The following is a 14108-nucleotide window of genomic DNA, read 5'->3' as shown; positions in this document are numbered from 1 at the left end:
ACTGTCATTGGTCAAAATTTACAATCAGGGTTTTCTAAGTCACCAACTTCATTTTTTGGGGTCTATTTTTCCTCATTGTATCTGATAGGTGGCATGAAACGTGTTACAGTAGGTGTGTTCTGGAAGTTCCTCTAGCTGCCTGTGGGGACAGGGAACTGAAACTGACACCAGATCACTGCAACACCAGATGCATCTGAAAGTACATGCCACTGTTTGTGTACAATATGTGGACTGTTCAGTTTTCACGCACTAGCATGCTGGGCATCATGCCTTGGGATCAACATTTTTATTTACATAACTGAAACTGTCTGTGTTGTTCACCCACATAACTACTTGAATAGACACAGTCGTGAATAGAGCTGAATTGTGCCTAAAGGGGGTTAGAGTTGAAGAGCTCTGATGTAATACGTTTATAGGTTGTATAGGAGCTGTTACAGGAGGTGTAAAGTTGCATGCAGTCAGTCAGCGGTCTACAGTACCTGATGAGCCAGGATGTAGATGTTGTGGCCCACGTTTCGTGGAGAGGCAGCATGCTCTTCCTCACCATCTTCATCTTCCTCAGCAGGCTCCTCCGGCTCCACCTCCCCCTGCATGTAGGCCTTCTTTATCACCTCAACCTGCATATGAACGTCACAAACCAGACCATCAGATAACTTCCCCTTAACAATGTCCTCTGTGCCATGCCGTGCTGCAGGTATATCTGACTACCAATACATGGCACTCACCAGTTCTTTAGGCCTCATGTTGTACAGTATCCTCTCTGCATTCTCACTGTCGTGGCGACTCTCCATGATGGCCAAGAGGAGCTTGGAGGCGTTATTCTGGAACAGAGAGAGGGGCAAGGGATTAGGGTTGCACATTTTGGGGAATATTCAGAGGTGGAAACTTTCCGTGGGAATTAACGGGAATATATGGGAATTAACAGGAATATACGGGAATTAACGGAAATATATGTAAATTAATATTAATACCATTTAAATGTAGATGTTTTTTTGCATTGGATATATTTACCATTTCATATGGAAACAGAAACAGAAACATTTCACCTTATCATAAGTAGACATAACTGCAAATGATTAAATCCTTCCAATAGAAAAAAATGAAATAAATGTAGTTACGAATTTAACATTAGTTGACTCTTCACATGATTTTACTGAACAACAAAAGGGAATATTGAATGATCCCCAATGATCCATCGCATCTCCCAAAAACGTTTTCAACATACACCACCGTTCAAAGGTTTGGGGTCACTTAGAAATGTCCTTGTTTTTGAAAGAAAAGCACCATTTTTGTCCATTAAAATAATATCAAATTGATCAGAAATACAGTGTAGACATTGTTAATGTTGTAAATGACTATTGTAGCTGGAAACGGCAGATTTTTAATGGAATATCTACACAGGCGTACAGAGGCCCATTATCAGCACCATCACTCCTGTGTTTCAATGGCACGTTGTGTTAGCTAATCCAAGTTTATCGTTTTAAAATGCTAATTGACGATTAGAAAACCCTTTTGCAATTATGTTACACCAGTCTCAACGTCAACAGTGAAGAGGCGACACCGGGATGCTGGCCTTCTAGGCAAAGGTCCTCTGTCCAATGTCTGTGTTCTTTTGCCCATCTTAATTTTTTATTTTTATTGGGCAGTCTGAGATATGGCTTTTTATTTGCAACTCTTCCTAGAAGGCCAGAATCCCGGAGTCGCCTCTTCACTGTTGACGTTGAGACTGGTGTTTTGCAGGTACTATTTAATGAAGCTGCCAGTTGAGGACTTGTGAGGCATCTGTTTCTCAAACTAGACACTCTAATGCACTTGTCTTCTTGCTCAGTTGTGCACCGGGGCCTCCCACTCCTCTTTCTATTCTGGTTAGAGGCAGTTTGTGCTGTTCTGTGTAGGGAGTAGTACAAAGCATTGTACAAGATCTTCAGTTTCTTGGCAATTTCTCGCATGGAATAGACTTAATTTCTCAAAACAAGAATAGACTGACGAGTTTCTGAAGAAAGTCTTTGTTTCTGGACATTTTGAGCCTGTAATCGAACCCACAAATGCTGATGCCCCAGATACTCAACTAGTCTAAAGAAGGCCAGTTTTATTGCTTCTTTAATCAGTACAACAGTTTTCAGCTGTGCTAACATAATTGCAAAAGGGTTTTCGAATGATCAATTAGCCTTTTAAAATTATAAACTTTAACAATGTCTACACTGTATTTCTGATCAATTTGATGTTATTTTAAGGAACCAAAAAATGTGCTTTTCTTTCAAATACAAGGACATTTCTAAGTGACCCCAAACTTTTGAACGGTAGTGTACATCTGTAAAAAGATAGTCTAGAAACTAAAGCTTTGGTTGTCTTCCTCTCAGGCTTCCATGTCTTCTCCCTGGACCTCCTCAATGTCCACCTCTTGAACATCAGACTCTGAGACCTCATCTTCACTGTCACTTTCCAACCTTGTTGAGGATGGCTCGTTTTCAGGCTCAAAAAGCCTCAAATTTGCCCTGATAGCCACCAATTTTTCAACCCTTGTATTGGTCAGTCTGTTGCGTGCTTTGGTGTGTGTGTTCCCAAACAAGGACCAGTTGCGCTCTGAGGCGGCTGATGTTGGTGGAATTTGGAGGATGATGGAGGCAACAGGGGAAAGGCCTCAGATCCACCAAGTCCCTTCCACCAGGTGGCTGATATATGTTGGCACAACTGCCATATTGCATCTCCATCCCAAAGCCCTTTCTTGGAAGTGTACATCGCCAGACTGCCAAGAACCTTGCCCTCATCCAGGCAAGGTGGTGAGACATGGTAGTGACGACAACATAGGCATTGAATGATATCTGCACCAGACAGGATACTCTTGCCAGCATACTTGGGGTCCAACATGTACGCTGCGGCATGTATGGGCTTCAGGCAGAAGTCTTCACACTTTTTTATGTATTTCAGAACTGCAGTTTCCTCTGCTTGGAGCAACAGTGAAGTGGGCAGGGCAGTACGGATTTCTTCTCTTACATCTGCAAGCAGAGTCTGAACATCAGACAGGATGGCATTGTCTCCCTTAATCCGTGCAATGGCTACTGCTATAGGTTTCAGGCTGCTTACCACTCTCTCCCAAAATACATAATCCAGGAGGATCGTCTTCATGGGGCTGTCCATATCAGCAGACTGTGATATGGCCATTTCTTGGAGAGACTCCTTCCCCTCCAGGAGACTGTCAAACATGATGACAACACCAACCCAACGGATGTTACTGGGCAACTTCAATGTGGTGCTCTTATTCATCTCACTTTGCTTGGTGAGGTAGATTTCTGCTATAATTTGATGACCCTTCACATACCTAACCATTTCCTTGGCTCTCTTGTAGAGTGTATCCATTGTAGAGTGTATCTCTCTTGTAGAGTGTATCCATAAAGTTGAGGGTAGGACTCCTCAGCTTTAGACCAAGCAGCCTTCATGTTCGCAGCATTGTCTGTCACCAGCGCAAATACCTTCTGTGGTCCAAGGTCATTGATGACTGCCTTCAGCTCATCTGCAATGTAGAGACCGGTGTGTCTGTTGTCCCTTTTGTCTGTGCTCTTGTAGAATACTGGTTGAGGGGTGGAGATGATGCAGTTAATTAGTCCTTGCCCACAAACATTCGACCACCCATCAGAGATGATTGCAATACAGTCTGCTTTCCCTACGATTTGCTTGACCTTCACTTGAACTCTGTTGAACTCTGCATCCAGCAAATGAGTAGATGAAGCATGTCTGGTTGGAGGGGTGTATGCTGGGTGAAGAACATTTAGAAATCTCTTCCAATACACATTGCCTGTGAGCATCACAGGTGAACCATTTGCTTACACAGCTCGAGCAAGACATTCATCAGCATTTCTTTGACTACGTTCCTTCATTGAATCAAAAAACTTCTGATTCCAGGAGGACCATGAGCTGTTGCTATCGATAAGGTGTCTGATTCATCATTTTCACCTCAAATAGAAGTAGAGGGACTTTTGTCAGAGGTTGCTTGTTGTGAGCACTGAGGGAACTTTATGAACTTGGCCAGATGATTCTGCATCCTTGTTGCATTCTTCACATATGATTTGGCACAGTATTTGCAAATGTACACAGCTTTTCCTTCTACATTAGCTGCAGTGAAATGTCTCCACACATCAGATAGTGCCCGTGGCATTTTCCTGTAAAGATGATTTTAAAAAATGAGTAAGAAAACAACAAATATAATTCCATGTACAGATAAATAGTTATGCTGTTAGATTAAACAACTCATTTGTAAGATAAATATTTTATAATTAAACATGTATGGAAAAAGGTGAATTAATACTCCTCAGTTAGCAGGCTCAAGCAAGCTAAAACCCACATGGTAGCAAAACTAACTAGCAGAAATTGTTAACAAGTTAGAAATTATTTAAACACACTTTACTGTAGGCTACTATTTACTAGTTAACAAAAAAATTATGTGTCATATAAAATATATTCACCCCAGCCAGTATTGTAATCAAAACTTACCGGAAAGCATGCAGTCCTTGGCTCAGACAGTGTAGTAGTGTGGGCTCAATAGCATCTCATTAGTGTGCAAGATCTTGAGAATCAGCTGTATATGTGATGGAAGAGGTGCACTGCCCAAGTGATGGAAGAATGCACTGTGCATGCAGAGGGTTGCAATTCCATTGAATTGGGGATAGTTTAACCAAAATATGCCACAATACCTAGAATCGCCTTATGTGTATCCAACAAAAAAGGTTCACTGTTATAAGCTAACTTTTTTGATGAATTTATGCAACATTCCCAAAATTCCCAGGCTTAACTTCCCATGGAAAATTTCCTGAAAAAGTTTCAGACCCTTTGCAACCCTACAAGGGATACAGAGCATCAGGAGGATGAATAACATTCAGGTTGTCATGAGTGCTGTTGGTTAAAAAATGCATTAAACCAAGACAGAACAAAGAAATATGTCAAATGGATAATAAAGGAAAACAAACAGGGTGCAACATCACTACTAAACCAAGACAACCTTGAGCTCCAGCACCAGGTCCATCCTCTTCTTGCCCAGGGGGTTGATGTCATTGAGGATCAAAGCGATGATGATGTCGATACCATTGCATTCATGAGTGGCGATGCAGTTCTGACAGAGAAACAGACAAACAGGACACTTTTTGATGTTGTATTTATGGTTTAGTCAAAATATCTCCAGATTAACCGGAACACAATATTACAAAGGCCTTTGTTTAGTCTGACATGATCCTGCAAGAAAAATCCATGCAAGGAACACATTTTTTGTATGGAGCTGTGTACTGGGACCTATCTGGGCTTGTAAAGAGAATTTAAAAGCTTAATTAAAGCACTGCCAAATAAGACCAACCCTGCAATTACTGAAATGGAGACAGCAGTTATACGCAAACACTGGGTCATTTGACTACAACGTTTCATGATACTCCATCTGTACATATAAAACAAAGCTTTTGATCTAGGTAGCAGGAGGTGTGAGTGTGTGTGCCCACCTGGTTGTCATGGCAGGGTCCCTGGCAGTACTCTGTGAGGCTCTCTACTGTCTGGTTGATGAGGCCTACGTTCTTCTCATTGATGTAGAGTCCCAGCAACCCCAGGCCTCCCGTGGTGCTGCCACAGATACAGTCCAGGAACTGCAGCGTCTCACACACCAGGTTATAGTTGTTCTTGTTGTTCTGACACCTCAGGAAGTTCTGGAGTGGAAAGAGACACACAACTTATAAATTAGAGACACACTAATTCATACATTCATTCTAAACATTATGAACAATAACCTTAGATCCCTCTATGAACAAATGGGGTTATTCCACCGAAAAAATACAAAAGTACTGGCTTTGAGTATAATATTACCCTGCGTGCACAATTGTTAGGCAAGTGATTATTCTGATCTTATCATTGTTTCTATTCACATTTTCGAACTCCAAACCATATAAACTTGAATGCTTATTGGATTTAATCATTTTCAGGTGATATGTATTTGTGTAATGAGGGAGGGTGTGGTGAAAGTGAATAACGCCTTATATCAAGGTGTGCATAATTATTAGGCAGCCTCATTACCTCAGGTAAAATGGGCCAAAAAACAAATTCAACTGACACTGAAAAGCCAAAAATGTAAAATGCCTTTCAGACGGATGCGACACTCTTTAAATAGCTAAACTATTGAGGTGTGACCACCGGACATTCAAACGTTTTGGTGCGAATAGTCAACTGGGGCACAAAAAACGCATGGGGAAGAAAAGGCGCAAATTAACTGCAAAAGACTTGAGAAGAATTAAACATCAAACTACTAGGAACCCATTATCTTCCAGTGCCACCGTATTCCAGAACTGCAACCTACCTGGAGTGTTCAGAAGTACAAGGTGTTAAGTGCTCAGAGACATGGCCAAGGTCAAGAAGACTGAAACAAGACCACCACTGAATAAGATTCACAAGTTGAAGCGTCAAGATGAAGACAGATTTTTCAAAGGTTTTATGGACAGATTAAATGAAAGTGACTGTTGATGGACCAAATGGATGGGCCCGTGGCTGGATCAGTAATGGACACAGGGCACCACTTTGAGTCAGGTGCCAGCAAGGTGAAGGAGGGGTACTGGTATAGGCTGCTATCATTGAGGATGAGGTAGTTGGACCTTTTCGGGTTGAAGATGGACTGAAACTCAACTCCCAAACCTACTGCCAGTTTCTGGAAGATTCTTTCGTCAAACAGTGGTACAGGAAGAAGTCCTCAGCATTCTAGAAGGCCATGATCTTTATGCAGGACAATGCTCCATCACATGCATCCAAGTACTCCACTGCTTGGCTAGCCAGCAAGGGCCTCAAAGATGCCTGAATAATGATCTGGCCCCCTTCCTCACCTGACTTAAATCCTATTGAGAACTTGTGGGCCCTTCTCAAACGTGAGATTTACAGTGATGGAAGACAATACACCTTTTTGAACAGCATTTGGGAGGCTGTGGTTGCTGCTTCAGCAAAAATTGATCGTGAACAGATCAAGAAAATGACAGACTCCATGGATGGAAGGCTCATGGCAGTTATTGAAAATAAGGGTGGCTATATTGGTCACTGAATATTTTTGAAAGGGCAAACATGTTATATAATTGTCATTTTGTGTTACTTATCTGTTACACTTACTCTAAAAATTGAGAATAAACAAGTGAGTTGAGAGAAATTATTTTTGTAATTTAGTTGCCTAATAATTCTGCACACTAATAGTTGCCTAATAATTCTGCACACTTATATATTTCCCTGAGAAAGACAAAACTCACTTTTCCTTTGTTAAACATTCAGGTTTGAGGTTCAATAACATTTTGGATTGACTGAGAGCATTGTGTTTGTTCAACAATAAAAGTAATCCCGAGGAATACAATTTGCCTAATAATTGTGAACACAGTGTATTAGAAAATATAAATGATTAATGTGCTATGTTAAAAAGGCTGCCTGTTATAGTTGCCCTCAGCCTAAGAGGGGGTGCATTTGCGTACAGCCCAGTACATCAGTAGAACCGAGCTCCCTGCCATCCAGGACCAATGCAAAAAGTCTGGAACCAACAGGACCCTGAACAGCTTCTACCCCCAAGCCATAAGACTGATACATAGTTAGTTAAATAGTTAACAAAATACAGTTGAAGTCGGAAGTTTACATACACATAGGTTGGAGTCATTAAATCTCGTTTTTCAACCACTCAACACATTTCTTGTTAACAAACTATAGTTTTGGCAAGTCGGTTAGGACATCTACTATGTGCATGACAAAAGTAATTTTTCCAACAATTGTTTACAGACAAATTATTTCACTTATAATTCACTGTATCACAATTTCAGTGGGTGAGAAATGTACATACACTAAGTTGACTGTGGCTTTAAACAGCTTGGAAATTCCAGAAAATTATGTTGTGGCTTTAGAAGCTTCTGATAGGCTAAATGACATCATTTGAGTCAATTGGAGGTGTACCTGTGGATGTATATCAAGGCCTACCTTCAAACTCAGTTCCTCTTTGCTTGACATCATGGGAAAATAAAAATAAATCAGCCAAGACCTCAGAAAAAAAATTGTAGACCTCCACAAGTCTGGTTCATCCTTGGGAGCAATTTCCAAACGCCTGTAGGTACCACGTTCATCTGTACAAACAATAGTATGCAAGTATAAACACCATGGGACCACGCAGCAGTCATAACGCACAGGAAGGAGACGCGTTCTGTCTCCTAGAGATGAACGTACTTTGGTGAGAAAATTGCAAATCAATCCCAGAATAATTGCAAAGGAACATGTGAAGATGCTGGAGGAAACAGGTACAAAAGTATCTATATCTGTCACGTCCTGACCAGTAATAGGGGTTATTTGTTATTGTAGCTTGGTCAGGACGTGGCAGAGGGTATTTGTTTTTTGTGGTTCGGGGTGGTGGTTTGTTTAGAAGGGTGTTTGATTTATTATTTCCGGGTTTTGGGTTATGTTCTATGTTTTTCTATTTCTATGTTCTTTCTAGTTTAGTATTTCTATGTTTAGGTATTGGGTGTTGGACTCAATTGGAGGCAGGTGTTTTCTAGTTGCCTCTGATTGAGAGTCCTATAATTAGGTATGTGTTTGTGTTTGGAGTTTGTGGGAGATTGTGCTAGGTATAGCTTAGTTGCCTTACCAGCCTGTTATGTGTCATTGTGTTTTGTGTAGGTGTTTATTTTGGTACACATGATCCCGGTGCGTTTTGGTCCGACAATGATTTTTCTTTATCGTCTGACGAAGAAGATTGTGACAGAATCTCCCACCAACCAAGGACCAAGCAGCGGGGTAAGGAGCAACGGGATAATAATATGGACTATCGGGAAAAGTGGACGTGGGAGGAGATTATGGCCGGAGAGGGCCCATGGAGAGAGTGGAGCGAAGACCGGGAACGCTACAGGGGAACACGACTGGCGTTTAAGCCGGAGAGGCACCCCCAATAATTTTTTTGGGGGGGGCACACGGGTAGTTTGGCTGGGCCAGGCAGTAGACCTAAGCCAGCTCCCCGTGCTTTTTATGGGAAGCGTTTGGAGTGGAGAGCGCCGAGGTATGCGGAAGTGCGCACGATCTCGCCTATACGCATGCACAGTCCGGTGCGAGTGATCCCAACCCCTCGCAAGTGCCGTGCTAGAGTGGGCATCCAGCCTGGTAGGAGGATGCCTGCGCAGCGCAGCCTCCTAGGTCCAGGATACCCTACGCCCGCTCTACGCACGGCAACCATCAGGCCCCTGCACAGCCCAGTTCGCCCTGTGCTAGCACTCCGCTCGTACAGGGCTACTAGTTCCATCCAGCCAGGACGGGTTGTGCAGGAGGTGCGATCGAGACCGCCAGTGCGCCTCCACGGTCCGATACCTCCAGTACCAGCACCACGCATCAGGCTTCCAGTGCATCAGCCCAGTCCAACTCAGCCCGTTCCTGCTCCCCACACTAGCATAGCTCCAGAGCATAGCTTAGTTGCCAGCCTGTTATGCGTCATTGTGTTTTATGTACGTGTTTATTTTGGTTTCCCTTCTTTTCCTAAATAAAGAAGATGAGTACACATGATCCCGGTGCGTTTTGGTCCGACAATGATTTTTCTTTATCGTCTGACGAAGAAGATTGTGACAATATCCACAGTAAAATGAGTACTATATCGACATAACCTGAAAGGCCACTCAGCAAGGGAGAAGCCACTGCTCCAAAACCCCCATAAAAAAGTCAGACTACGGTTTGCAACTGCACATGGGGACAAAGATCATACTTTTCTGTTCTGATGAAACAAAAATATAACTATTTGGCTATAATGACCATCGTTATGTTTGGAGGAAAAAGGGGGAGGCTTGCAAGCCGAAGAACACCATCCCAACCGTGAAGCATGGGGGTGGCAGTATCATGTTGTGGGGGTGCATTGCTGCAGGTGGGACTGGTGCACTGCACAAAATAGATGGCATCATAAGGATGGAAAATTATGTGGATATATTGAAGCAACATCTCAAGACATCAGTCAGAAAGTTAAAGCTTGGTCGCAAATGGGTCTTAAAAATTAACAATGACCCCAAGCATACTTCCAAAGTTGTGGCAAAATCGCTTAAGGACAACAAAGTCAAGGTATTGGAGTGGCCATCACAAAGCCCTGACTTCAATCCCATAGAAGATTTGTGGGCAGAACTGAAAAAGTGTGTGCGAGCAAGGAGGCCTACCAACTTGACTCAGTTACACCAGCTCTGTCAGGAAGAATGAGCCAAAATTCACCCAATTTATTGTGGGAAGCTTGTGGAAGGCTACCCGAAACGTTTGACCCAAGTTAAACAATTTAAAGGCAATGCTATCAAATACTAATTGAGTGTGTGTAAACTTCTGACCCACTGGGAATGTGATAAAAGAAATAAAAGCTGAAATACATAATTCTCTCTACTATTATTCTGACATTTCACTTTCGTAAAATAAAGTGATGATCCTAACTGACATAAGACAGGAATTTTTTACCAGGATTAAATGTCAGGAATTGTGAAAAACTGAGTTTAAAAATATTTGGCTAAGGTGTATGTAAACTTCCGACTTCAACTGTAGCTACCCGGACTATCTGCATTGAGCCTTTTTGCACTAGCTTTGACTCATCACATGCTGCTGCTACTGTTTATTATCATATCCACCTCAATTTCCTCGTACACCTGAACATCGATTCGGTACTGGTAGCCTGTGTATATAGCCAAGTTATCGTTACTCAATGTGTATTTACTATTACTTTTATTATTATGTGTTTTAGTTTTTTTTTCACTCTTCACGGTTGGGAAGGGCCCGTAAGTAAGCATTTCACTGTTAGTCGACACCTGTTGTTTACAGTAGCAGTGCATGGGTAAAATCACTGGGGAAGCCAAGCCAAGGCCCCCCCCCCCCCCAAAAGGCCATATTACAACCTGTGTTGTGATAATTGCGTTGTTTGCTCTATAACCTGTTCATTAATATGCCTTGCGACCGTGATATATACAGTAGGCCTAAAGGCTGAGACAATAAGAAGACACAGTGGCAGAATAAATTCAACCACAGCTTTGTTTTTATCACAAAACCGGATAGCAACCTTTGTCCAGTGAAGTTCACAGCACATATTGCATGTACAGTAACAGCCAGTTACATGACCTATAGCATGGCCAAGCAAGTTAATGTTTCCAACATTTTCGGACCAATAGACAACTATTGATTTTTAACCACAAAGAGTTACTACAAGTCTTAAAGAAAACAGGTGCTCCAGCACCATTTCATCTTCAACATCATCAAATCACCTCTGCTTAGTCTAATACAGTAAGACATTTTTTTTTTATTATTTAGTCCAATCAACATAAGCTAAATATGACGTGGCTGTCCATGGTTCTGATTTCTGTGTGTGTGCATGCTCGTTCGTGCAAGTAGAAAAACATGTTGACACCCTACTTGTAGAGAAATGCCAATGCCATCTCTTTCATGTTGACAAAACAGTCTATCACTCTGTCATACAGTACACACTTTTATTTTTTGTTGTACCTGGCTAAAATGCTTGCTCAAAAGCCTAACTTCCATTCATGGTCAACGTTAGCTAGTTAACATTAGCTTTCTACATTTAGCTCCAAATTGAACTTTCATCCTCTCACAGGCCAGGGCACAACAATATATGAATTAATCGTTGGATCAGAATCCCCGTTATAATCATTGGCCAGTGAGTAGAATTAAGTAAAACCACAAGTCCAAATCCCTATTTCCATCGATGGCTAATTTAGGAACGGGACAGTTTTAGCTAGCTAGCTAGCCACCGGAGGACAACACAACTAGATGCAACAATTCAAATTTTTCTGTCAATTAAGTATGCTCTCAATGGGATTTGATAGGAGTGACGCCAAATTCAAAGCTGGCTTCCCTTGACACTTATTTTTGGTGTGCCAGGACCATTCACAGTTGCGCTTGCTCAATTTAGGTCAACATTGATTGGCAAGTTTTTTATACTTCTTTTTATCAAGGGAGGACAAATGCTCGCTGGCTTCCCTTGCCTTCAATGCTACATGCAGGAACAATATCATACTCATCTGGACCAGACAGCATCATATAGATAGTCTACACCTAGAGACAGAGGGGCGCTGTTTCGCTCGCTCAGATGCTTTCTCCTGTGAGATACATTCAGCCTCTTGCGAAATAAAGAAAAATTGTGAAAAAAAGAGAGACTAAATATTTATTTTTTATTTTATTTTTGTACATTTTTGGGGGAAGCCTGGCTTCCCTTGGCATCCATGAATACACGCCACTGGTTGTTTACGAAGCATGTGACGAATCAAATAGAATTTTATTCAAGTTTAAATCAATGGCTGGATTATTTAGAGATGAGATGCATCTTTAACTCATGTGTCTAAACATGTCAATGAGATTAAACCATGATTAGCTTAGCCTGCTGTGTTTGCCTCAGGATCAATCCAAACAGGCCAAATGCAGTGCACAAAACTGATGATGAGCCATGGTGATTCAGCATCCAGCTATCTGTCAATGATGTGGAGTCTTGACCTTACTCCACAGAGTATGTTAGTGGGGGAAGTTCAATGTCTGTCTGAGATATTGAACCTCCCCATTTAAAAACACAAACACACTTGTCCTCGTGGTGAAACCAGACCAAGCACTATCAGATACGGAAACAGTTGCATCACGTTGTTCCAACAAATAATGTCTATTTTCACCATCTGGTTTCATTTCTGTATAACGATCTGGTGATGGAAATGTACCAATACTGAAACTGTAAGTGTGCCATAGGGCCTGAGCAACCACTGCAGCCCCCCTTCATAACTAACTGGTGTATCGTAAACCACAAGTAGTGCCCCCTGGTGGTGTGGCTGACCAACCTGCAACTCCCTGTTGTGGTTCTCACACAGCAGCTGCATGAGGCGCAGGATGGGCTGCATGATGGTAATGATGACACTCATCTCCCCCTCTTGGTCATCAGGTGTGCTGGCGGGGCCCTGACACTCGGCGGCGGCCAGGTGCTCCTCGGCCTCGGCCTCACGGCGGTACGTGGTGAACGCCTTCTTAGTGACCGTGGACGCTTCCACCAGCTGCTCCTTGACCTCCTCCGTCACCACAGCAACCGCCACCATAGCCACCACCTTCCCTGGTAAAAGAAGAACGTGAGGAATAAGAGGCACTCACAACGAAGGGGACACCAGAGTAACATAGAGGAGAGTCTCACTGTACAGCGTACACAGGAGCAGAGCTGGAGCTGTCACAGACCTTGAACTTCATCATCAGGCCCCAGCTTGCACTGCAGTGTCAAACAACTAAGTATTTGTGAATGACTGATTTATGATTTCTGCCATCTTCCGAGTGTAGTAAATTCACTATATTGACTGTCCCACTTGACAGGACCAGGATGCTGTTCACACCAGCCCTGCTACCTTGACCCCTGACCTTTCTTTCCTTTAGCGGTGGGCGTGTCCTTGTCTGGGGGCTCCTCGTCCTTCTTCTTGCTACCCAGGTCACTGGTGTTGACAGTCACAGTGGCCTTGATCTCCTGCTGGGCCAGCTTCATCCTCTCATAGAACACCTTGAAGAACATCTCTGACTTGTTTTCCCCCGTCAGACGCATGAAGAAGGATTTCTGGAATTGGACAAGAAGAACTAGTCAGTGTTTCAGATTTAAGAGGTTTTGTTTCAGTTAATTCTGTGTTAATAAGGGAATTGGTAGCTAGAGGTTTTCATAGTGACGTATTATGATTATGTTGTCAGATTATCTACATATGCACATTTCCCATTTAACAAATACAAGGTAAACAGCTTAAAGGTCTAGCATGTTTGTTGTTCCGTTTGACCACATCTCCCCTATCTTATTTATCTGTCTGTCTGCCTGCCTGCCTGCCTGTTATGCAGCCAGAGGCTCTCTCTCTGCAGCTCTGTTACATAACCCTCCCTGTGCTCACCTGAAATCATACCATCTGTTCTCTGCCCCAGGGGCACAACTCTACTGGTACCGTGCAGGGCAGGCTGCACTGTACACACATTCACACAGAGAACATAGCCAGGTACACAGCAATCCCAGCCAGGTACACAGCAATCCCAGCCAGGTACACAGCAATCCCAGCCAGGTACACAGCAATCCCAGCCAGGTACACAGCAATCCCAGCCAGGTACACAGCAATCCC

The 14108-nt window shown here is 42.7% G+C and overlaps 1 protein-coding gene across 13 annotated transcripts in view; it reads right to left on the bottom strand.

Moving 5' to 3' along the window:
* Positions 1-14108, bottom strand: part of LOC115207563 (inositol 1,4,5-trisphosphate receptor type 1) — a 161159-nt gene that overhangs the window by 58139 nt on the left and 88912 nt on the right. For all 13 annotated transcript variants that reach the window (XM_029774752.1, XM_029774753.1, XM_029774756.1 and 10 more), the window contains 6 exons: positions 13378-13567; positions 12816-13081; positions 5481-5681; positions 4994-5104; positions 726-821; positions 480-617 (listed from right to left, as the gene is read on the bottom strand). In XM_029774752.1, coding sequence (XP_029630612.1) covers positions 480-617; positions 726-821; positions 4994-5104; positions 5481-5681; positions 12816-13081; positions 13378-13567 — 1002 coding nt within the window. The remainder of the gene's footprint in view (positions 1-479; positions 618-725; positions 822-4993; positions 5105-5480; positions 5682-12815; positions 13082-13377; positions 13568-14108) is intronic.

Source organism: Salmo trutta, chromosome 14, assembly GCF_901001165.1.
Source record: "Salmo trutta chromosome 14, fSalTru1.1, whole genome shotgun sequence".
Classification (NCBI taxonomy): domain Eukaryota; kingdom Metazoa; phylum Chordata; class Actinopteri; order Salmoniformes; family Salmonidae; genus Salmo; species Salmo trutta.
This window is presented reverse-complemented; position numbering and strand designations above follow the sequence as displayed.